Source organism: Myodes glareolus, chromosome 4 (genome assembly GCF_982192425.1).
Source record: "Myodes glareolus chromosome 4, mMyoGla1.1, whole genome shotgun sequence".
Taxonomy (NCBI): Eukaryota; Metazoa; Chordata; class Mammalia; order Rodentia; family Cricetidae; genus Myodes; species Myodes glareolus.
Genome location: NC_142029.1, coordinates 16,540,940 through 16,567,382, shown reverse-complemented (window position 1 = coordinate 16,567,382; position 26,443 = coordinate 16,540,940). Strand labels below are relative to the sequence as shown.

The window sequence follows — 26,443 nt, the reverse complement described above, 5'->3', positions numbered from 1 at the left end:
GCTCATCATCACTGACACCAGCACTATCACTAACACACACATACACACACACACACTTTTGAAACAGGGTCTCATGCTGTAGCCCAGTAAAGCTGGTCTGGAACTTACTTTGTAGCATATGCTAGCCTCAAACTCGCAGCAATCCCCTTGACTTAGCCTCCCTCTAGTCCTGCATTTACAGACATAAGTCCTTTCACCTGACAGGAATCATCACCTAGAAAAAGTTTTTGAAGGTTAACTTTGCATCTCAGCAAGTAGGCACTAATATTTCCCCCAGCCTGAGTAGCTGGTGCAGACTGCTTTATCACACAGGTAGGTCGCCAGACACCAAATACCAAATGTCTAGTTTAAAATCCAAACAGTTCTTTGAAAGAGGAGACTCCAAGGTGTGTAGTCTGATGGGATGATCCCTCCCTGTGGAATGACATTTTGGAAGCTCAATCAAACTGCAGATGATATTGACATTTTATCACACACACATGGAGCCCCTGCCGAGTGTGTTAACTTGATACACCACCCTCCAGAAACCCCTTCTGTCACATTCTTTCTCTACACAGGTCACTATTAATACTAGTTACTCAGCAGAGCTTAACACATGCCAGCAGAGGTTCCTGAGGGCATATTTGATCTCATGACCAGAAGAAACTTTCATCCTTTACTTGTATTTTAATTTTCCATGATGCTGACAGGTACAGCAACTTCACAACAGTCTTTTCCAGTCTCGCCAGGGCAATTAATCCCAGAAATAATCCCTTGAGGATCAAGGGATTATTGCTGAAGATGCAATAACTATTCATTGCAAAGGCAATGCATTGTATGTGTCTTCTGGGTCCCCAAACTGACATCCACTCATATTGTAATTTGTCTTTCTGTTAAAGGAAGTACTTTATGCTCATTGGCATATCCAGACCACCATCATCACTACTCTTGTGCTTTGGAGCCATTACTAAATGAAACAATGATTATTGGAACACAAGCACTAGGGCCCTACAATAATAGATCTAACAACTGGGGTGGATACTAAGTAGCACATGCAGCATAAATACTCTTGATAAAAAGAGCAATTCAGGGGGCTGGAGAGATGGCTCAGCGGTTAAGAGCATTGCCTGCTCTTCCAAAGGTCCTGAGTTCAATTCCCAGCAACCACATGGTGGCTCACAACCATCTGTAATGAAGCCTGGTGTCCTCTTCTGGCCTGCAGACAGAATACTGTATGCACAATAAACAAATAAATAAATATTAAAAAAAAGAGCAATTCATATCTTGGATGGGAAGGGGCAAGATCCTGCAAAATTTCATCATGCCAATCAAAAGAGCAATGTAAAAGTTTTGTCCTGTTTATTTCTAAAATTTCCCCTTTATAATTTTGGATCCAGACTTAACATTAACAACTAAAAACACAAATATGGAAGCCATAGATGAAGGGGACAACTGTAATAAATCCAACGAGAATTTTTCAAGTGACACATGAGACACGTGATATGTAAGATTATCTATCCTTTATATATATATATATATATCCCATATGCCGTTTTTTGTTGCAAATAGACAAATGTATAAGAAATTTGACGGGAAGATGTTGGGGACACAGTCCAAGAATAAAGTCATGTGAAGGAAATTCTGAGTGCTTATGAAAACAAGAATCTTCTGACCTCATTTGTCTCAAAAACATGGAATTGTTTTTAGAATATGCTTTCTTGCCCTTCCCGGGAATAAGAGTGAATTTACTTCAGATTATCATTACAACTGGCTGTTGTTATTTCTTTATTATGTCTCTATGAAAAAACATGTTTTGCCACATGTAGTTTGTCCTTGTGACTATATATTATGGTGAATTTTCTTAACACTCAGGGTACTGTAAGCAAAGACTGCTCATTTGCTTCCCAGCTGTCCAGACCTGAATAATCACACAGAAACTATATTAATTACAACACTGTTTGGCCAATAGCTTAGGTGTATTCCTAGCTGGCTCTTGCATCTTAAATTAACACAATTAATAGAAATTGTGCATTAATCTATTAATCTGTGCATCACCATGAGGCTGTGGCCTACTGTCTTTCTCTTTCGGGAGCAACATGGTGCCTCCCTGGCTCTGCCTACTCTCTATGTACATCTCTGTTCAGATTTCCCACCTGGCTTTACTCTGTTAAGCTACAGGCTGAAACAGTTTTATTCATCAACCAATAAAAATAAACACATGCAGAAGGACATTCCACATTATTTCCCTTTTTCTGTCTAATCAAAAAGGAGTGTTTTGACTTTAACATAGCAAAATTACATATAACAAAGTGGGTATCAAACTAGAATTACAGTTACAATATTTCTTTATGAGTCTAAAGTTCCATATCTAATTTATCTTTTATCATGACTAAGGAAAACTATAATCGTAACTATCTGTCTTCAACTACACCAAAGACCCCAGAAGGATATAATATTACCTAAGTAAACAGGAAGTGCATTGTAAGCAACTTCTAAAATTCTAAAATTGAAAGAGACATCTCGCTGTCTGGACAGTCACCCAAAGGTCTTCTGTAATGTTCATCTTCAGCCTACAGTATCTGGCAGACTTTTCCACGAAAAAGGGAATTTGAAAGACTGTTTCTCCTATATTGGCAGGTTGTCAGTCATTTTCTTCTGTGTCCTGCAACATGTCTGGCAGTTTCTTTGGTGGGGCAGGAATCCTGGAGGACTTTCTCACCTTCTTTAGGCAAGTTCAGCAGTCATTTTTTTGTGGGTCCTGTATATCCAGTTTATACAGTATACTGCCAAGCAGTCCAGGGAAGAGCAGTTTCTTGCCCACATGGCTAGCTTTGTCATATTGAAGGCAAATTTTATAATGAGTTTCTTCAATGCCAATCAACCTCTCTGAATTTTTAATTGGTGCTCCCAGAAGCAGACATATCTCACTGTCAAGAAAAGCCTAAGTTCTTAAAACATTTTAAATGCCATATTCTGTAAGACTTTGAAGTGTTGAAGATTATCTATCGAACTGAACTATATATCTGTATATCTAGAAAGCCTAACTAACATGACTACGAATTTGACTATTATAAATGATTGTCCATTAATCTGTAATTTTAACTATACATTACATTTTAAATGAGCTGTATAAACACAATAGCTTAAACAAGAGCAGAAAGACATGTACACAGTGTAATAAAATCGACCTTAAATTTGTATCAATAGACCAAAGTCCCCAGACTCAAATGTCTCTATGTAGTCAAGAAATTCAAAGAAAACACGATATATAATCCAGACTCTCTGCATATTTTCCATTTATATGTGACTTTTTTCTATTACTTTTAAATATTTATTTACTTATTTAATTTATTATTTATTTATTTTAATTTAATTGATTTTATTTAATTATTAACTTTAATATTTGTTATCTTTACTCCTTTAATCTATGACCATCTGTACTCTTGTCTGTACTCTTTTTCCTCTCTCTGCCAAGCCTACGTACATATTTTAAACACACTATGACCCATTCAGAAGCTTATTTTTGTTTGAAACTGTCTTTATTGAGTATCTGTAATCATTTTCTGACCAGGAGCGCCTTTTTTTTTTTTTAATGCTAAGTGGGCATGGCTAAGACCAACTCTCTGGCCCTGCCTGTTGGCTCCGCCCCATTCAACATGATGGAGATATGTTCACTGCCTCTGCTAGCCATGTTCACTGCCCTGGCTCCAGGGACGCAGCAGGTCTTTGTCACCATTAAGTAAGTTGTAACACACTGCTCACAGACCCTATTTAAGTGTTCCATAACAGGACATCCTGAAAGTGCCAGAGCCGTTTGTGCCATCAGCACAAACCAGGAAGCCAGCCCTTAAAGGAGTGGTGCCTCTGCTCACTGCCAGCAAACAGAGCCTATTTTTAAAAATGTGGCTACCAAGAAGCTCCAATAGACTCCCATTTTTGTGGGTCTAGAAGTCCCCCTTTTTTTTTTCTTTCTTTCTTAGGCTTTATGTGGATGTATGTTGTCAAACATTGAGTGTCATTTTGTAAATGGAGATTGTTCATTTGTTTCCACAGTCGCCCAGAAACTTTATTAATTACAACATTGTTTGGCCAATAGTTTAGGCGTATTTCTAACTAGTTCTTATATCTTAAATTAACCTATTTCTATTCATCTATGTATCACCGCAAGGTTGTGGCCTACCGGTAAGGTTCCACTGTCCTTTTCCTTCGGCAGCCACATGTTGTCTACCTGGCTCCACCTAATCTCTCTCTCTATTTCTGTTCAGATTTCCCGCCTGGCTTTACTCTGCTCAGCCAATGGCTGAAACAGCTTTATTCATCAATCAGTAAAAGCAACACATATACAGAAGAACATCCCACATCAGGGTATAAATTGTCTGATGCTCTGAATAAAGTTATGCATTTTTAGGCTCCATTCTCCAAGTTCCACTGCCTCTAAAATGGTAAGCGGGAGGGAAAAAAGAAAATTTAGTGGGGGGAATTTATTAACTAAACCAAACATATGAGAATGAGATGATGTCTGTTGCTCTGGTCCTCCAGTACTCAGCAGTTCCAGGAAGTGTATCAACCAAATCCACCCTGACCAATGCAAAGAAATACTTCCTTTATCTTTAGTTTGTTGCAGAATAAGCCATATCAAAACTTCCTGGTTTAACCATAGGACAAGAAATAGTTTTTATTTATTTTTTTTCATTAGTCTGGGAGTTTGGTGGGGAATTTTAGTTCTCAGCTCAATAAGGCCTGGATGGTCTAGAATAGAATGGCTCATATTTCTAGTGGTCTGAAAGCTGTTTGTTCTAAAGGCCCATGCTTGAATATGGAGCAACTCATTAATATCAGTTGGAGTGGTGTCCTTGTATCTGTTGGCCATCAGGTCAATTGGGAGTTATTTAGTCAGAGAATGTCTAGTAACAAGAGAGGCAAGGTCCCTGTTCTCATGATTTAAGCATCTCTTCACATCACATTTGCTAGCATTCTATTCCTAGGATAGGGCAAAGAGTAATCTGTCTCAGCTACTGACATCATCGGGGTTGTTTTCCTGGACCCACAGCTATAACCTGCAGAGGAGCTAAAACTAAAGAGATTGGCAAGAAACTAGATCTCCCTAGGGTCCTGCAGGTTATGTGAAGAAATCTAGGCCTTGATCTCAAGAGCGATGGGAAGCCATAAAATGTTTTAGAAGGAAAAAAGATAATTCTTGGGCTGCAAAAAGAACAATACTTCTAAGTTTTGACAGGAAGAATAGTGAAATATAACACTTTAGTCACAGAATGTTGGATTAAGGGAAAGGCTTTTTTTTTTAAAGAAAAAAATGGGCATGCTGTTTATTGGAAACTTGAGTCTCAACACAAAACTGTTAGGAGGTGAGGATATTAGGTCATGATGGCTCTGCCTTCATGAACAGAGTAGTGTTATTGAATGGATGATCTAGATAGGCTTCTTACAAAAGCAAGTTTGTCTCTTTCTGTTCTCTTGCTCTTCCTCTTTCTGCCATGGGATGATGAATCATGAAGGTACCAAGATAGGGTCTGTCAATCTTAGACTTCCTCACATGTGTGTACACATCCATGTGTGTGGCGGGCAAAGGACAACCTCAGGTGTCTTTTTTAAAAATTTTTTTAAAGATTTATTTATTTATTATGTATGCAGTGTTCTGGTGCCAGCAGGCCAGAAGAGGGCACCAGATCCAGATCTCACTACAGATGGTTGGGAGCCACCATGTGGTTGCTGGGAATTGAACTCAGGACCTCTGAAAGAGCAGGCAGTGCTCTTAACCACTGAGCCAACTCATCAGCCCCTCAGGTGTCTTTTTTTCCCAGGACTTGTCCATATTGTTTTTGAAGCAAGGGTCTCTCACTGGCCTGGGATTAGGATGAAGATAAACTGGCTGGCCCTACAGCCACCAGGATCTACCTATCTCTGGGATTACAGGCACATACCACGATGCCCAGGTTTTGTTGGTTTTTTTTTTGTTTTGTTTTGTTTTGTTTTTTGGGTTTTTTTTGTTTTTTTTTTCTTTTTCACTGTTTAAGGCCAGTTTATTTATTCATTTATTTATTTATTTATTTATTTATTTATTTTAACATGGGTTCTGAGAAAGGAACCTAGGTTCTCATGCTTGTGTACCAAGTGCCTTAAAGACTTAGCTATCACCCAGCTCCATGATTATTTTGTTTGCTGTTTTTTAATGAGCACTCAGCCTCAGGTATTCTACAACAGCAAGCAAAATAGAAAAGGGGGCTGGAAATATAGCTTAGTAGCAAAGTGTTTACCTAGCAAGGGTGGGCCCTTAGGTTCAATCCCCAAGACAAAACAAGACAAAAAATACGCTAAGAAAGTGGGTGAGACTTGAATTTGCTTGAATACTGAAGATCCAATATTGCAAGAGTCTAACGGGAGATTTCTGAGAACTAAGGAGGACCTGAGTTCAAATTCATAAAACTTTAGTGCTATTGGTGTGGCAGAGACAGGAGGATCTCTGGGGCTTGCTGGCCACTAGTTTAGTTCTAGATTCAGTGAAAGACCCTGTCTTAAGGCAATAAGGTACAGAAGGGTAAAACAGGACACCCAAGGTTCTCTTCTGGGCTCCACGTGTATGGCCCCACCCCCACAAATTAAAATTAAAAACCCTGTGATGACTATTCTTAGTTGTCAACTTGACTATATTTGGGATGAACTACAATCCAGAAATGGAGGGCACATCTGTGATTGGATCTTGGGGTGGGATGACACACACCTCTGATTAGGATCTTGAGGTGAGGAGACCCATGCCTTTAATCCAGATCTTGAGGTGGAAAGACATACCTTCTGTCTAGGCTACACCTTCTGCTGGAAGCCTATATAAGGACACGGAAGAAGGAAGCTCTTGTTCTTGGCCTGCTTGCCCTCGCCTTGCTAGCGCATCCATTCCTTTGCTGGCATTTGGAGCTACTTCTTCAGGACTCCAGCATACACAGAAGACCAGCTGAGACATCCAGCCTTGTGGGACTGAGCAACCATTAGATTCTTGAGCTTTCCATTAACAGCGAGCCATTGATGGATTAGCTGGACTGCAGCCTGTAAGTCATTCCAAAAAAAATTCCATATATATATGTGTATATATATATATATATATATATATATATATATATATATATATAGTGTGTGTGTGTGTGTGTATGTAGTCAGAGAACCCTGACTAACACAAAGCACAACAACTAAAAGGTTTTCCTTTTTACTACACCTTTATAATCACCCTCCATATTTTTCCAGTTTCAAGAGTGTAATTTTGTGACTGACTTGTGTCACTCAACAAAATATCTTTATTATGTTATATCTAATGCCAAGTTGCTATGGATAGTAATTTTGCACTCCTCTTCCTTGCTGATCATGGATCTGATAACATCCCCTCGGTGCATAATACAACTGTCCTACCAGTTAGTGAGTTGGGCTCCAAACCTAGTATCTTTCCTAACTCTCCTCTAACCCACACACCCAGAGTACCAGAATATCCTGGCAACTTCACTTTCAAAATAGACCTGAAATCTGACCGATTCTCACCCGCTGTAATGACACCATCTACTTCAGGACACCATCATCTTCTTATCTTTTTCCAGGATTATTGCTTCCATCTTCATCTGTCTAGCCTCATGATCCACAACAAGCCTCTGTGCCACAACTAGAATGGTTCTGTTAAGAGGTTTAAATCTGATCTTTTTGGCTCAAAATTTCCATTGGTGTTATTAGTGACTGGCAAAAATAATTTTATGTCTACAGTGGTCTGCATAGTTGAACACCTGGCTACTTTCTTACGTAATCTCTACCACTTGCCCCTCACTCGGCCATAAAAGTCAGTTTTCTATGAGCATTGTTTTCTTGTTACTGTTCGTACTCCTCTTCCTGTTAATCTGTCAAACACGTTCTTACCTCAAAACATTCAAATATTGTCTCCTCTGCTTGAACATTCTTTCTGTAGATATTCACTAGATGTGGGTCACCCCTATGAAGTCAGTCCCATTTCGGTTTAAGAGCACCTTATCAATGAGTTCTTCACTAGCATCTAAAAATAGAAGTTGCCTGACACAGTTGTTTAATCTTTACCCTGCTTTGTTCTGCAGAGCACTAATCGGGCTTCCTTTCTGCAGAACCAGTAAAGACCACTGAAAGCAGGAAATGAGTTTTGTTTACTGCTCAATAAACACTGAAGTGAGGACCTGGTTGGGCATGCACAAGGAATTTGGTATTTTTGATTGCATAATTTATAAAAAAAAAAGGGAAAAACAGGCTGGGAACACATGCAAATAGATTTCTAGAGTTTAGGGCATTCTCTATTTTCTGTTACTTATATGATAAGGTAATCAGGGGAAGTTGTATGTGAATACAGAATTAGAGATTCACAGAGATAGTGAGGATCAAGCTGAGTAGAAGAATATAATGAACTTTGAAGCCACCTTTAGAATTCATTTTAAATGGATAATTTAGTGGCTCCAATCTGTTCAGTCAGATCATTTTCTATGGCAAGATACAGGTATGAAAATTATAAAGTCTCTTCTGGTTAGAGGTCTTAGTTGAGGAAAAGGAAGGTTGAGGAGATTGAAAGATTGGGGTTGTAATGAAATGCCACTGAATCTAGGATAAGGAAGGAAGTAGAAGAGGTTAAAGTGTAAGAGATAAAGACATCTTCAGCAGATTGGAGTTTCTGATAAAGTCCAAGAGTGATGGTATAACGTTTGAGCAAAGTGTGAGGAAATGGTTCAGTATCCTGATACACACTAAAAAAACATAGTTTTTAAAAATTAAAAAAAAAAAACTCCATTGGGGACTGAGGAGATGGACTAGTCAGTAAAGTGCTTGGCACCAAAGAAGAAGGACCTAAATTTGGATACCCAACACCTAAGGAAAAAGCTGAGTGTGCTGCACACCTGTAATCCTACCACTTGGAGAGGTAGCGACAAGAGGATTTCTGGAGTTTGCGGGTCAGCTATTCTTGCTAAATAGGTGAGCTACAGATTCAGTGAGAAGCCTTATCTCGAACAAACAAACAAACCACAAACCAAAACCAAAAGGAAAGGAAGGAAAGGAAAGAAACCCCAGGTTTTGGCTGGGATTGGAAATCTGGTGTAAGGCTCAATGTTAAGTGGGCTTTAGACTCTGGATCAAGGAAGATGATCAGTTAAACTACGGAGGTGCACGCATAAACTGATAGGTTCACTACAAGAAAGCGTCGCAGAAGCAAGTTTGTGTGTGTGTGTGTCGTTGTTGTTTTGTTTTTTATTTTATAAGCGGTGTCAGGATTAGTCACATAGTCCCTATCTTTGGAAACCGGAGGAAAGAAAAATTTAACTCTGGTGATTAGGGCGGGGTTGAGAATGGAAGTGGCGCTCCAAGGGTTGCAGCAGCCTCTGGGGACGGGAAAATCTCAGTCTAAAATAATTCAGAGATAACCTGATAAAAAACGGGAATGCTTAATTAAGACTGACTGAAAGATAGCACTCTTAACCCCTCTCTTTAACTTTACAAGGAACGTCCAATCTCCGCAGCCAGAAAGCAGAGTAGACGTAGTTACCCTGCTTTTTTTTTTCAACTCCCCGCGAAAGCACTCCCACCGGACCGCCTCTGTGTCTGCGCTCTCCCATTGGCTGACGCTTCCGCCCGCCTTAAATAGCTTCCGCCCACGGGTCTAACCGGAGGGCGGACCCTAGGAGTCACTTCCGTCTCGTCCCCCCACCTCCCACCACCTTCTTCCCTTTTTAGCTGCTTCCGGCCCCAAGCCCCGCCCCGTCCTCGAGGCCCCGCCCCTGCCTGCCCCTCCCCCGCCCCAGGCCGATGGCCCGGCCCCCGCGGCACCGCTTCCGGTGTGGGCCCCGCCCCGGCTGTGGCCCCCAGCTGCAGAGAAGTCGGAGGCTCAGCTGCTGCGCCGGGGCCTGAGCGGCTGCCTCCTTCCCAACCGCGAGCCCGAGCCCGGAACGCTGCGCATAGGTGAGCTACGCAAGTCTGGGTTCTTTCAGCCGCGGCGGGAGCGGGGCTGTGGCAGGTGGAGGGGACCGAAATGGGAGGCGAGGCAGGTGTGTAGGGGAGACGCGGGCCAGCGAAGCGGGGGGACCGCTGAAGAAGAGTGCGAGCGTCGGGAGGAGCCCTGTCCTCCCGGTGCCCAGAGGAGTGATCTGAGATAAAGAGATGGGAAAGGTAAGGGACCCCCGGGGAACCTCAGGGCGAGCTTAGGTGGAGTTGGGATGCTTGGAGAAGAGCCTGGAGATTGGCAGAGAGGGTTTGGTGGGAGTAAAAGTGATAGGGCTCCATTGGGAGGGGGTAAAGACTGGACAGAGAGGCTCGAGGGGGTCAGGGACGGAGCTGCTGGAAACGAAGGTAAGGGAAATGGTCAGCAAGGCCGGGCTCAAGCGGCAAGCAGTCCGTTGCGCCCCGTTTGGAGGTCCGGGAAGTTTAGAGGATAGAGCGAAGGATGAAGGGATGAAGTGGTTTAGATTTCTGAGGCGTAAATTCTCCAAATATTGGTAGTATTGTTTGGATTATTGGCTGCTTAGGAGTTGGGATGAGATGGGCTCTGTAAGGGAGAATGAGCCCATTGAGTTGTACTAAAGAGGCTATGGGACACCTCCCCTTCTGCTGAGGGCAGCCCTACAGAGAAGATGGTGCCAACCAGGCAAGAAACATTTGTGCACTGACTGGCAGGACTTGGTTGAAATATTTCCATTGTGTTGGTTGACGTTAATGATTATATGAATATTTTTAAATCACCAGTGAATTACTGTTACTCTTTTGTGTGTATGTGTGTTGTTTCTGTATTTTTGTCCCCAAAGTGGTTTTTATTTTAGATAAATACTTTTGCCAACTGGGTGTAAATCCTTCAGGCTTTCTTACGGAATAAGAACTAAAGCAGAATGAAAGTATTGCTGCAGGCATAACTTACACTTTCTAAACTGCTAAAGAGGAAGTATGGGCAGTAAGAGGCAAATTGGAATTTGAATCTTTTAACCGCCTGTGAAAACTACAACCGAGTGCTTCTAAGAAACAAATTGAGAAGCGTCTATCATGACTCTGGTTGTTTTTTGGTCTTTTTTTCCCCCTAGCTTTAAAAATTGTACCCCTATAAGCATGTGAAAATTTACAGATCAAAGCCATTTTTCTTGCTGGGGATTACTTCCCCCATAAATATTTGAAGATGCTGAAGATTTCATTTTCTTCTTCATTTCAAGATGCATTCACTCCATCTTCCAACTCAGTCTTAAAACACTGGGACAATGCAAATATCAAGTCCCAACCTGCACAGAGCAGCTTCCCCTTTCATGTGGCAACAAAATTGCACACCCTGTTGCCAGTCCTCTTCACCCTAAAATTTACTTTGGCATGGTAATCCATTCACTTCGGAAGACTTGTGAGAAAATATAATTTAAGTGAGGCTTGTTGAAGGTGGGAGCCTGGGAAGGGTTAGAGGTGGCAGGGTGTGAAAGGGGTTTGTGTTTGGAGAGGGATTGGTAAGAATGCAGATAAACCTGCCCCCAGAATACTTTGGGACTGGAAGCCTTTTCTTGCTGTATTCATCAAATAAATATAGTAGAAATGAATCAGACAGAAAGAGGATGTGAGAAGATTTACTTGTGGTTATAAAAAACGTAGCGTTGACTTGTTTAGGCAATATTGGTACCTGTTTCAAATTAATTAACTTTAAAATCTCCAGAGGAATTCCCCCCTCCCCGTTTGTTTTTGAGGGAAGCTTGCAATTTGAGACTCTTGCCTCCTTGCATGTTTCTTTCTTTCATGTTGTTGAAACCGGATTCTTTTGGAGGCTATAATGTCCACTTAGCCTGGTTCAGTCCACTCAACAAACTGGCTGGCAATTTGATCTGGGAAATTTGTGAAGTTTTAAACCAAGAGCAGTTTGCTTGATCTTGCTTTTTCCGTCAGAAAAGTCATTCTGTCTGTCTCTTACAGCTCTGTGTCTAGCTTGAGTAGGAATCTCCTTCTCCAGAGAGTCTGGGAAATATAAGCCACATTCTTTCTTTTGCAGCCAGGCTATTTTTTTGCCTTTGTTAATTTCAGTTTTCATAGTTACTACAAATTCTATAATTCAACACCTGTACAGTGCAAGTCCAGTAGATTACTGTTTGATAAAGTAGAGAGTAAGAGAGATAAGAACTCAGTTGTTAGCAGACTTAAATGTTTTCTGGATTTCCTTTTTTTAAAACAAAATGTTTAAATCTACCTCTACCGAGATTTGCCCCCTATTTCCCCTCTTAGATCCTGTTCTCTTTTTTATAACTTTCCCTCCCTACCCTCCAAACAAACCCCTACTACTTACTCATCTTGAAAGTCGGGTTTAGGAGCATTTAGTATTCAAAACTTTACTGGAGAAAAGACAATCTTTTATACCCGTTTTACATAGTTTTTTCCCCTTCTTTCTCCCTTGTGGTTTTGGTTACTCACTTAAAATTTAGACCCAGTGTACCTGCTGGTCTGTGCCCAGATTGAGAGCCATGCCAGTCTGTGGGTGAAGTCTGAGACAGTAATGGAGCCTCTGCAGCAGCAACAAAAGCAGCCACACCAGGCTCCTCTACAGATGGATGCCAGAGAGAAGCAGAACCTGCAGACAAGAGAAGCACAGTTGCTGTATGCCCCCAAACTAACCACCCAGCCTACTCTCCTTTCTGTCACACCTGGGAGGCCTTCTGGTAGCCCTGTTCTGGGTCCCTTAGCCAGAGTTACACCAGCCACACCAGTGACCCAGGTATTTGAGCAGAGCAGCATCAACTCCGAACCCGAGGAAGAGGAAGGAGGTCTGGAAGACGAAGATGGAGATGATAATGTTGCAGAGGTGGCTGAGAAAGAGGCCCAGGCTGCTTCCAAATATTTCCATGTGCAAAAAGCAACTCGCCAAGACGCCAGAGCAGCACCCATGTCCAGCCTGCCTCTAGCACCTGGACTCCCACTACAGGGACAACAAGCTAAAGAAGACCATACCAAAGATACTTCCAAGGCCCCACCTCCCATCCCCACAGCTGGGCAGTCGAGCTGGAATCTGGATGAGCAGCTTAAGCAGGTCAGTGTTTCTGCTGTTGAAGGAAGGCCATTGTTTTACCTAGAGGTCAGGCACAGAGGGTGCTGGGTGGGCAGGAGCTGGGACTATGCCTTTTCACCCCATGTCATTGACCTAGATAGGAATAGTCTGAAGTTTTTCTCTGCATTTGTTTGCTTGATTTGAGGGTGTAGTTCCATGATAGTGTCAGGAGCTAGATTCAGTCTCTAGGACCACAAAAATATTAAGTGATGGTTCTTTTTATTAAAGCATTAGAGTATATAACTTACTGTTAATGTGGTTTATTTGAAGTTTCTGTTAAAGAATCTTTTCTCTATTTTTTTTAAAGGAAGAATGAGGTAACAGTTGTGTTTCATTAGGAGTCTCTAAAAACAAAGTGGCTGGTTCACACTTGTAATTCCAACACTTAGGATGTAGCAGTAGAAGAAGCGGTAGAAAATGTTGGTGTGGTAGTGTACACCTGTAATCTCAGTACTTGGTAGGCAGAGGCAAGCAGATCTCAGTTCAAGCCCAGTCTGAATACTGAGTTCCAGGCCAACCAGGACTACATAGTGAGACCGTGTCTAAAAATTTTTAAATAATGAAATTTATGGTTCTAATTAGTTTTCCTAGTGGGAATGTAGAATAATTTTCTCCATTAGTTTTTTAGCTCTAAGTAAACCCAAAATCATGTTTTTCGGTTGTTTTGAAGTTGAATATAGCTGCTAAAAAGCACTTCTGAATATTTCTCAGCAGAGAGCCTTATAGACATGATTCTGTTTTATTTTTTACATCGTCTGGTTGGAAAGAGGGAAGGGAGACCTCAGAATTCCCTTTCTACCCAAAGAAAGTTGAAATTAGTTCCAAAGATGGTTGAATATCAGAGTCAACTGTAGGGGGTTTTACTTGTTTCTTTGGAGGGTGAAGCTCGAGTTTGGTGCTGCTGGGGAGCAGCATGCGAGTAGAAAGCTTTTTATAAAGGCCCTTGGAGTCCTAGTAATGAATTGTTTTGGAGGGTGGACCTTAAGGGATCTCTTTACAGCTAAGCCTTTGTCTTTATAATTTCTTTGTGACCTACACTGATGTTTTTCAGTGGTCGAAGTATGAGAGTAATGGTAAATTGTTCCAGGGTGGCTTGTTGGTGCTATAGACAGGACATTCATGATAAAGCCACTAGTCCCTAGATATTCAGAGTTTACATATACACTGTCTCTGTAATCCAGTGATGCTACTTAGAGGGCATTTGTGAAAATCTATGGCTTACAAAAGAGCAACTGCAAAGTCATAGTTGACAAGGTCCTTTGGAAGCTGAAAAATAAATAGGCATCTTTGTCTCAAGGAGCCCTGTGCAGTTTCCCTGAGTTTTCTACAACAGCGTCAACAGTGTGCTCTGATCCCATCTCTTCATGTCTGTTCATTGATATTTTGGTAGCATTTTAAATTGTTCTGAGCCTGTGTTTTATCAATTGCAGATTGAAAATAATGAAGCTAAGTATGGTTTATATTCATAAACTCTAAATTTGTGAGGCTGAAATAGAGTTATGAGTTGATTTCTCAAGGACGTTGTAAAGGGAGAGCAAGTGAGCCATGTGAATGCCTGTCTTGTGCCCAGCACTTGGCGGATGTGCTGCAGAAGTTGTCTTGTACAGTTGTTGTGCCTTCCTCTTCCATATGCTAATGGGCATCCCTCTGAAGCAGAGAAGGCACTGGGAGTCACAGATCACCCAAGGGGGTAGCTGCAGAGCTAAGGCTAGAATCAGGATCCCAGCTTCCACGACAGCGGCACCTGGCCACCAGCCCAGATCTGCCTTCTGGCTGATTTCTCTGGTTTAGTAAAACATCTGTGAATTGCCGGCAGCCCCTGCACTGCTGTGTAGTTGGCACTGTTCCATGGTGGCCGCTGAGTCAGCTCATAGCAGGAACCGCCCTGACAGCGCTGGGAAAGTTCAGGCCCGAGGCGGCTGCTGCCCCCGCCTTGGCAGCTGGCCAGCCTCTGTGTGTGTGCGGTCATTCCTAGAAAGTGCAGCCGTGTGTGAGGAACAAGTGGAGCTCCAGAGCCTGTCTGTCTTCAGGAAGTGCAGCAGGTGTTGAGGTCAAGCCATTAGAGCTTTGAAAAAAGAGACTCTTCAGAACTGGCGTGTGCATGCACACGTGTATGTTGTGGCAGGGCGCCCAGCTCAGCATTCTGTATGGCAGCGGCCCGTGGCTGCACAGCTCAATGGAGGCTGACTGTTGGCAGCTCAAACTCTTTGAGTTCATTTAAGTTTCCGAGGCATACATACTAAATATAGACTGTTTGGTAGAACACCTGCCAAAAATGTTTTCATAAATGCCAGGGTAGTTAAGGCCTAATGCTTCATTCTAAATTTACCTTCCTTCTGAATGTAGAGAAGAATCTTTCTGTCTGGGAGACAGTAACAATGTCTTAAAACCTTTGATGACTACTTCTTGTTTCTCTTGTAAATTTAGTTTTTCAGTTTGGTCTTTGGGCTCCTCCTTTGCTTTGTTTCTGTTGGTTTGTGTGAGTATTAAATTTTTACCGCATTTTATTGATTTTTGTGTGTGTACATGGGCATATACATGCCGTACTGGCATACAGAAGTCAGAGGATAACTTGTGGGAGTCAGTTTTCTCTCTTTACACCATGTGGGGCTCAGGGATCAAACCCAGGCCGGCTTAGTGGCAGGTGCCTTTACCAGATGTGCCATCCTCCCCACCCTCTTCCCTTGTTTTAAACTTTGCTTTAATTAACTTTAAAGTTTTACTGCATGCCTGTGTATGTGTGTGTGTGTGTGTGTGTGTGTGTGTGTGTGTGTTTGCACATTCACACACGTATTGTAGTATAAGTAGGTATATGTGTAGGCATGTCTCATGTAGAGGTCAGAGAATAGGAGTCAGTTCTCTCGGTCTACCATGTGGATCCTGGGGATGGAACTCAGGTTGGCAGGCTTGGTGGCAAGTGCCTTTACCTGCTGAGCCATCTCACTAGTCCTTAAACATGTTTTTAAAGAAGTAAGTAATGTGCTTGAGGGTATGTGTGTGTGTGTTTATGTTGAGTTATGCTTTGGACAGAAGACTAAAAACATAGCTCTGAGAGAGCCTGGAAAGAGCATCAGACCATGAGACTGGCCGGCTGGTTTTGTTCTTCAGTCTTTTGTTCTCTAAGTAATTAACTTTTGGAGAGAAGAAGTTGAGTAGCACTTATTCCAGCAACAATTCAAAGACCTTTTACAGTTGACCCAAGATCTTAATTGTTAATGAGTTATAGTGTCCTTTATTCTAAACAATCTATTTGGCAGAGTCTTTGTGCCAGGGCTATCAGCTACAGGCATGTCTCTCCCTCGAGGAGCCAGATGTCTGGCTGTGGTGCTGCAGCAGCCTCAAGGTAGGGTTGTTGGTGGGATGCAGCGGCTTAACTCTGTCCTAAGGCAGCCGAAACCATACTGAAGCTGCTCTGTGATGCAGATATTCTAAAGCAAATGTTGTTTTTCAAACACTTATATACATAGCAAAGTAGAAGAGGTGATTTTTTCCACCTCTGTACAATATAGTGTAGAATTTTCAGAAAGTTCTACAGGTGTTGGTGAGGGGCTAGGCAGTCATTTGCAAATTGAAAACGTTAAGGGCGGCACAGTTATCCTTTGTTTCTGAAACCCTGTTCTTACAGCACATAGAGTCAAAATTATCTCATGGATTCTCTTCTCAAAGAAAGCCTTGCAAAATATTTGCTTCTAAGGCCTGGCTCATTCTCTGACACCAGGGTGATGGGAAGATGGGTAATACTATGGAGCTCAGCATTCTAAAACCCGTCAGATTTCTATGGGCAGAGTAAATAATTGTAAAACAAGACAACAAAGAACTGAGTGTTCCTTTTCTCAAAGGAGATCACACAGCCAACTTGGGGGGAGGCTGGCTCTTTAGGGGTGGTCTTCTCCTGCCTGGAGAGTGGGTGTTTTGGCAATACAGGTTTTGTTTTGAGCCCTTTAGTGGAACTAGGTTTCCTTCCACAGAGCAGGAAGATGAGGGATAGTTTGATGGGCATGTGGGGGCTAGAGTTTATATGTCTGGTTTCTGCTTACTTTGGTTAGTTTGTGTGGCTTTGCATTGCCAACTCAATGCAAAGCACTGAAATTTACTGGGGTTCATTGCTCAATAAAGATTGCCCCCTCCTCAGTCCCTTGTGTTGTACAAGGCTTTGTTCAGAGTTGTCTTCTAGGATGGAAGGGTCTTATTTCAGAAAACTTTCAACTGAAGAAATCCTAACCCTTCTTAAAGCTTGCTGGTCACATGTTAATGAGAATAGGGTATTGCCAGTTCTGCACATCTGGGGAGCTGTTTGCTGCATCTTCAGCCTGTGACAGCACCTCTGCAGGATAGATGCCAAGATAGCTCCAAGGCAGATGGGAAGGATCGTTTAGTTTGATGTGCACTGGTAGACAGAAAGAAGCATGACTTGGTTTAGAGTTAGTTTGTTTAACAAATCATTGAATTTGTGTGCAGTTAATGAAGTGCCTATTAATGGCATACAGAAATGGAAATGGGGCTCGAGTGTGATTCAGTTGATAGCGTGCTCACCCAGCACACATAAACCCTGAGCTTGATCCCTAGCACCCCATAAATGACATGGTGACACACCTCTACAATCTAGCATCTGGGAGGTAAAGGAAGGAAAATCAGAAGTTGTAAATAATCCTTGGCTATGTGGTTGAGCTTGAGGACAGGCTACATGAGACTTTGTCTCAAAAAAATCAGTAGTCTTGTCTTACTATGTTAGATTAATTCCTACTGGGTAATTAGCTTGCAGTGTGGCATCTGTCTTTTTCTTCTAATGCTCTGGCAAACTGCTCCCCAGGATCTATCCCTCTAGTGTGTGGGCCCATTAGTAGGCCTACTGTTTTGGGTACATACTTGGTAAGTACTTCATGCAAAACATTTGAGGGGTTTTGCAAAACTTGTTTAAGCTGTTGACTAGAAAGGAAAGGTGGTAGGCTCTCCCCATTTTCTCTGTAGTGTGTCCTTATGCCCCCCAGTATCTGGAATCCCGGTCTGTCTCGATCAGTGGCTATCAGTTGGAGCTGATCCTTCTCTACTGCTTGACGCTTAGCAGTGCTGTTGTGCCTGTACCTGAAAGCAGATGTGTGTTCCTAGCTTCTAGTGAGAAGAGCCATGAAGGCTGCCAAACATCACACAGAATTTAGGACAACATTTACACACTCCTGACAAAGAATTGTCTGGTTGAAAGTAGTAAGGTTGAGAAACCCTGCTGTCCATGGTTTCATTAGGCAGAACAGGCTGTGCTTTTAAAGATTGTTGTTTGTGCTTTACTCTTAGCAGCTGAGGAGTTTGACAGCCTTGAGTTTTCTTCATTTCTGGTTATTTTTGTTGTTGCTTGCTTATTTATTTTTCTTTGCTTTGATTTTTGAAACAAGGTCTTTCTGTGTATTCTCTTCTTCTTTTTCTTTTTCTTCTTCTTCTTCTTCCTCTCTCTCTCTCTCTCTCTCTCTCTCTCTCTTTGGTTTTTCAATTAATTAATGGAGATAGGTTCTCACTGTGTAGCTTTGGCTAGCCTAGAACTTGCTATATAGAGCAGGCTAGCCTCAAACTACAGAGATCTGACTGCCTCTGCCTCTTGAGTGCTAGAATTAAAGGTGTGCATCACTACACCTGATTTAATCCTATTTCTAGTGTCCATTTTGAGTTTGTGTCCTTGGGTAGTCATTACAGTGAACACACTGTACCTGTGAGAGTTTTGTGTCCTTGGGTAGTCATTACAGTGAACACACTGTACCTGTGAGAGTTTGGGATCTACACCTTGAGGTCTCTTATTTGCCTCCTCCAGCCCAGCCCTGTGTACTATCCATGATATTTATGGCAGTTTATGAGAGAACTTGGTTGCCCTTCCAGACAGTCTTTGTTAACCCACAAAGATTAAGGCAAATACTTGACACACCGGTTACTAGCAGATTTGATTATTAGGTCAGTCTTTGAGAGACAGGAGGTGTGGATCTAGATGCTAGCTCTGTCACTTATTTATTACAGTGCTTTGAACATGTACTTTAACTGTCTGCACTGGACCCATGCATAGATCTCTTCCAGAGGTACAGTAGCTCTCTCCCACCATCATTGGGCTTGTTTTGTAGATGCTACAAAGGTAGAAGAAAAATAGAAATATGAATGGTCTTTGTAAAATGCATATAATGTCCAAAGTTAGGTTGAATTGCCTTAATTCCTAGATACTTCTTAAGGCTCTCATTTTTAGTCCTTATTGCCTTGGTAGGGAAGATGCTCAGTAAATCCTGGATACTACTCAAGGAGAGTTTCTTTAGGTTTTCTAGAACTGTGGCCAAACACAAGTATTTAAGAGTCCTCTGAATCCTTTCAGGCTTGTGGAAACATAAACCATGTACTTTGCTGTGCTTTTCCTGTTAGCATAGGGATTAACACATATGTGAGTGTTACTGAAGTGGTTGCTGACTTAGCTTGCTCCATATTCCCCAAAGACTAATCCCTCTGCATGTGTCTAAGTCCCGCTCTTCTAGACTTTCAGGGACTTGCTCTGTCAATGAAGACTTCTGTTTCCTGAGTCTTCAGACGCTTCTCTTCTGAAGAATTCTATGCAATTAAACATCATCTCTCAAACTTTAAAACCAACAAGCAACAAAACTGTAGTCTTCAAATTCATACATCATGTGATTGTTTAAAAAACTGTGAGTTTGCTTTTTAAAGAAGACCTGTACTGCACATCTCCCCAGGCACAGTTTCTTGTAAGACTTGCACACCTTGCATTTTGTTTTGTCACACTTGCCAGCACACTCCAGCCAGATCCCTGACCTTTCGTTTCTCTTTGCTAAAGTTTCTAATGGCTGCCATGTTGCCTGGTTCAACTTCCTTGACCTCATTTGTTATTTAAGAAGAGGGTTGGATCATTGACCATTCCCTCCTTGAAATTTTTCTTCTTTCTGCTTTTTTTCCTTTATCCCTATAATGTTTTCTTTTCACCTAGTTCTCCAGGTATTATTCTAAACCTTTTCTACGTCATCCTTGGGAGACTCTTATATATTCGCATATATATATATATATATATGAATGAAACATCTATGTTACTTGAATCTGTGTTTCTAGGTTGATATCAGTGTATCTCACCCCAGCTGACTGGTTAACATTTCCATTCATATCCTACTCACAATGGGAACTAGTGATGCACGTCTTTAATCCCAGCACTTGGGAGGCAGAGGCAGGGTATTTTTGAATTTGAGGCCAGTCTTGTCTACAAAGTGAATTCCCACACGACCACAGCTATACAGAGAAACCCTGTGTCAAAACACGAAAATAAATAACTAAATAGAATAGCTATCCTACTCACATCTCAAGTTTAATACATGTAAAGCAATTAAAAACTTTTAAGCCTATCCTAGAACTCACTCTGTAGACCAGGCTAGCCTTGTACTACAGAGATCTGCCTGTCTCTGCCTCCTGAGTACTGGAATTAAAGGTGTGCACAACCACCACCCAGTCTAAAAACATTAAAAAAAGATGGGGTCTTAAGTCTCAAGTAGCCCAGGTTGTTCACCAGCTTGCTCTGTAGCTGAGGCTGTCCTTGAACTCCTGATCCTCCTGCACCTATTTCCCAAGTACTGGTGAAGGTGAACTCTTAGTGTTGATACTTTCCCTACAATCATTTTCTCGTTGATTTTCCTACTCAGAAAATGGACTTGTTAGTCACTTAGTCCTTCATACCAGAAACTTTGGAGTTGGATTATTTCATGCCTGCTCTTGGCATCCCCCGTTTCTAGCCCATCCCCCAAATTTACCAGTCTTCTCATCTGAATATCTAGAATCCTGACACTTGTCTGCTATCACCTACCTGTCTCCTCCAAGTCTGTGTTCACCCCACTTTCTAATCCATTCGACATAATGATCTTCTAGAAACCAAATCAGATTTTGTCACTGCTTTAATGCCCTCTATGTATGTTGGGTGTTCTAATTATAAAATTCAAAATCTGCATGTCTAAAACTTGCCTCATTATCTTTACCTTGACGTCAGTATTCTGTCTTGTCACCGTGCACTGTGGCCTTTGCTTATGGTGATCATCCTGCTTGGACTCTCTTGCCCAGGCTCTTTCTCTCCTTCAGTTCTTCATTGTAACTGTCATTTAGTCAGAAGTCTTATGCAGGATCTGGTTCTCTCTATGTATGCTGTCATTATCATTATGCTTTACATATTTTATATTTGTATTATTAGTTCGTTGATGTCTAATTCTTAGGCTAGATCATTGGTTCGCAACCTTCCTAATGCTGCGACTCTTTAATACAGTTCCTCATTTGTGGTGACCCCGGACCATAAAATTATTTTTTTTTGCTACTTTGTAACTGTAATTTTCTACTGTTATGAACTATAATGTAAGTATCTGAAATGCAGAATATTTGATATGCCAACCTCTGTGAAAGAGTTGTTCAACCCACAGACTAGATGAACCACCAGACTAGATGGTCAACTCCACGAGGACAGGACCACACTTACTTTGTATTCCAGCAGACAGTATAGTCATGGCATAGTAGGCACTCGATATTTTGCTGCTTCTACCTTTGTTGACAGAAGCTGCCTGTTCGTTTCCTGTCTTCCCAGACCCGAAATAACTACACAGAAACTCTATTAATTTAAACAGTGCTTCACCTACTAGTTCATGGTTCATATTGGCTAGCTTTTATATCTTAAATTAACCCATTTTATACCTTAAATTAAATAATAAATAAAATATTATTTTATATTTTACCACGAGGCTCATGGTTTGCCAGCAAGGTTCTGATGGCGGCATCTTTCTCCGCCAGCGGTTACATGGCTTCTCGTTCACTCTGCCTACTTTCTCCTCCGTCTGCTTTGAATTCCCTCCTTGCCCTGTTCTGTGCTCAGTAGGCCCAAAGCAGCTTCTTTATTAACCAGTGCTGTTCATAGTATACAGAGGAGAATCCCATAATATATCTTCTTTTAATTTACTCTGCTTTACTTGTTCTTTTCATTTGTTTCACATTTATGTGACTGGTTCCATTTTGTGCTTATAGGCGGTTGGGGGTGGCAGTGTTAAGTGTCTGCCTCATTTTTTTTTAACCTTTCTAAAAATTATTATTACGTTATGTTCTGTGTTGGGGAAAGCGGCTCATGTAGAGATCAGGGGACAACCAGTGGGAATTGGTACTCTCCATCTGCCTCCTGGGTTCTGAATATCAAAATCAGGTCATCAAACTCAGAGGCAAGTGTCCTTACCCACAAAGGTTTCCTGCCAACCACATTTTTTTTTATTTTTTATTTTTTTAAATATATATTTATTATATATATAGTGTTCTGCCTGCATGTATGACTGTACACCAGAAGAAGGCACCAGATCTCTTTACAGATGGTTCTGAGGCACCATGTGGCTGCTGGGAACTGAACTCAGAACCTCTGGAAGAGCAGTCAGTGATCTCACCCTCCGAGCCATCTCTCCAGCCTCATGTTTTGTTTTGTTTTTTTTTAAATAGATTATCTATTCAGGGTAATTTTTATAGCAAAATGAAGTAGAAGGTATAGTGATTAGTGCTCCTCCCCATTCTTTATCACTATCAAATCTTGCACCAGAGAGTACATTTATTACAATCAAGGAAGTTACATTGACACATTATTATACCTGCTTCTATAGTTTACGTTAAAGTGAATTCTTTTTTTTAAGAAACTCTTACAAAATAGATTTTGTGTGCATGGATGGGGGGTCCAAATGTACACCTCCCATGGTAAATATGTGGAGGTCAGAGGGTTAGCTTGCTAGAGTCCTTTCACTGTGTAAGTCCCAGGGATCAAAATTGATCATCAAACTTAGTGGTGATCACCTTTACTCTCTGAGCCATCTTGCCAGCCTTTGGGATTCATACTTACTGTACTTTCTTTGGACTTAACAAATTATAATGACATGTGTCCACCATGATACAGAATGATTTTGCTGCCCTACAAGTCATGTGTTGCACAGCCTTCATTGTCTGTGGCCCTTTTTCTTGAGGCTGATATGATCTGCTGATCTTATTTAAATTTGTCAGTTTTATTTACACAAATTGTTTTCTTTTAAGCTGTTGTAACTTAAAACACATTTTCTAGAATTCTTGTTATTTACAAATACATCTTAGACTATAAATATTTTTCTTGAATCTATCTCAGTTTTGCCTTATTCTACAAAATTTGGTCTTTGAAAACTAGCGTGCTTTTTTGAGTCTCTGAAATTTAAGATAATCTGTCTTAGCCTTATATATGATTAGTTTCTATAAATGTCCTTGAAAACAATGTGTGTTCTTTATTTAATAGATACAGTGTTATCTTTTTCTATTGGATAGAGTTTGTTAATTTGCATTTGGTCTTCCTTATATTCTAAGTTTTTTGCATGATCAGGTTCTGAAGAGCTTAATTAAAAATCTAATACAGGGCTGGAGAGATGGCTCAGCGGTTAAGAGCATTGCCTGCTCTTCCAAAGGTCCTGAGTTCAATTCCCAGCAACCACATGGTGGCTCACAACCATCTGAAATGAGATCTGATGCCCTCTTCTGGCCTGCAGGCAGACACACAGACAAGAATATTGTATACATAATAAATAAATAAATATAAAAAAAAATCTAATACAAAATTAGCCCTTTTTTGTTAGGTTTTTTTTTTTTTTTTTTTTTTTTTTTTTTTTTTTTTTTTTTTTGAGACAGGGTTTCTCTGTGGCTTTGGAGCCTGTCCTGGAACTAGCTCTTGTAGACCAGGCTGGCCTTGAACACACAGAGATCTACCTGTCTCTGCCTCTCGAGTGCTGGGATTAAAGGCATGTGCCACCACTACCCAGCTTAGTTCCAGGTTTTTTGTTTGCTTGCTTTTCTCCAATATTTTCCCCTTAACAGTCAGTTCTTTATAGTTACCAAGTTTATGTGTTTTTTTTCTCAGCACTTCTTGTATTCTACTCTCTAGCTCTACTTTCCTTTCTTTCTTTTTTTTTAAAAAAATATTTATTTTATTATGGATACAATATTCTGTCTGTGTGTATGCCTGCAGGCTAGAAGAGGATACCAGACCTCATTACAGATGGTTATGAGTCACCATGTGATTGTTGGGAATCGAACTCGGGTCCTTTGGAAGACCAGGCAATGCTCTTAACCACTGAGCCATCTCTCCAGCCCCCTCCTTTGTTTCTTTACTGAGTTTTTAAGTTTGTAATAAATTTAGCCATGATAAGTGGAAACATTTCTTCATATCTCTCTTGACTTTGCCCTTTTGTACTTTGTTCCTAGCTCTTTAGATCCTGAATCCCTACACTTACCGTTATTTCGTCTTTTTTACCCTGTTTTTCTTGTTGGAGAGTGCAGTGTGTTGTGAGTCTGGTTGCATCTTTGTAAATCTTGGTTTTTAAGATTTTACTCATCTATTTTGTGATTGACAATAGTATTCTATATTTGGACTCTCTTTCATCTATTCCATTTGAACCCTGTTCTGTCCCATAAGCCTGATTTGCGGTTGTTTCCTCTCCTTCCACTACCAATATTTTTTTTTTCCTTAGGCAAGTATGTGTGTTCAGGTATATGCTCTGGTGTGTGTGTCATTCACAAGAATACTGGCCAGTAAACCTCAGGGATCCTTCTGACTCTACCTCTCCACTTTTGGGAACACAAGCATGTGCTACCACACCCGGCATTTGTGTATGGGTTCTGGGGATCAAACTTGGGTCTCCAAGCTCTCAAAGCAAACGCTTGAAGATATATTTATGTATATATATTTGTTCATTTTTTTTTTAAAGACAGAATCTCTCTCTGGGTGGTGATGGCACATACCTTTAATCCCAGCACTCAGTAGGTGGATCTCTGTGAGTTCGAGGCCAGCCTGATCTACAAGAGCTAGTTCCAGGACTGTCTCCAAAGCCACAGAAAAACCCTGTCTTGAAAACCAAAACCAAACCAAAACAAAACAAAACAAAAAAGGGTCTCTCTGTAGTAATATGCACCATGAGGCGGGACTGCAGATCTCATGGGTAGGGACAAACACACCATCAGACAGAGCTTACATGAGAAGGGGATTTATTGAGGATGAGAGGGAAGGGGAGGAGAGAGAAAGAGACAGAGAGACAGCCACTGGGCCCTGGGTGCATTCTGCCAGGTAACAGGGGCCAGCATACTGCCTGAATCCTAACACTCTACATAGCTCTTACTGTCCTGGAACTCCACTTTGTAGATCATGCTATCCTCTAACTCACATAGACCCACCTGCCTCTGCCTTCAGAGTGCTGGGATTAAAGCTGTGCACCACCATCGAGCTAATTCCTTTCATATTTTAAACTATGAGAATCTTGTTAAAACTTTTTTGTTATGGAAACTTTAAGCATAGAAAAGGAGCAAAAGATATTGCTTAGCTTTCTTCCAAGTATCCATATTTGGCCATTCCTTTGATACATGCTTTTAAATTCGGTTGCATGCTTTTCCTTTGTCCTGTCCTACATAAGAGTTCATTTCTGTTTTCTGTTTTCTTTGTAAGCTCATTTTGTAAGGACTTATTTCTGGAAAACTTGTCTACTTAAGGGTGTTTTGTTTTCTTTGCTGGAGCTCCACCTGCTTAGCTGCTTGCTTTGGTTTGGCTGGAGTGGATTTGAAGTGTATATTTATGCCTAGGAAGAGCTTGACTTCCAATGGGTGCTCTTTGGTGATGGCAAAGTTCCATGCTGCCTCTGACCTGGTGTGCAGGTTTGCCAGGCCCAATCTTTCAAGATTTCTTCCTCTTACATAGTTACTTCAATTCTAGTTCTTGACATGCCTGAGACCTGCAACTTGAATTCTAGGGGTAGGGAAAATGATTAAATCCCAATCTTCACCCCGTTAAGAACCATAATTGGGGTCCCCAGCTATGGTAATCCCAACACTTAAGAGGCAGAGGCAGGCAGATCTTCATGAGTTAAGTTTGGCCCCCTAGGATCCACATAGTGGAAGGAGACACGGGTCAAGGCTCACATGACCCCCTCCATAAATGTATACAAAGTAATAAAGATAATTAAAAATAAAATTTAGAAATTAGTTGGGTGACATTCTTTCTTTAGCCCTCAGCTTTAGCGTTTGCTCCTATTTCTACTTGTGAAACCCTTTCTTGATTTCATGCTTAGCTCTGTGTAGGAGATGTAGAGTTAAATTTCATCTACCTTTTCTATAGTTTTTTTTTTTTTAAGAATTGGGGGGAAGTCAGGAGAGTTCGTCTACATCAGATTAGCCTTACTGCTAGTGGTTTTGTTTGCTTCTTTTTTTTTTTTTTTTTTTTTTGCTGTGTTTTTTAACAGGATATTTTGACCTGCCCTATGACAATTACTGTCTTATTTCATTGAGCTGTGTAAGGCAAGCCGTGCCATTACACCCATTTGTTCTGTGTTATTGACAGTTGAGGAAAGAAGGAAGTAGGCTGTATGTGGCCTCACCAGGAGGAGC

At 41.2% G+C, this 26,443-nt stretch overlaps 1 protein-coding gene across 1 annotated transcript in view; it reads left to right on the top strand.

Annotated features, from left to right (window-relative positions):
- The first annotated feature begins 9,822 nt into the window (after positions 1–9,822).
- The window catches only part of Arid3b (AT-rich interaction domain 3B), a 48,639-nt gene continuing 32,018 nt past the window's right edge, over positions 9,823–26,443 (top strand). The window contains exons 1-2 of the mRNA XM_048423550.3: positions 9,823–9,936; positions 12,411–13,012. Coding sequence (XP_048279507.3) covers positions 12,482–13,012 — 531 coding nt within the window. The 5' untranslated portion in view covers positions 9,823–9,936; positions 12,411–12,481. The remainder of the gene's footprint in view (positions 9,937–12,410; positions 13,013–26,443) is intronic.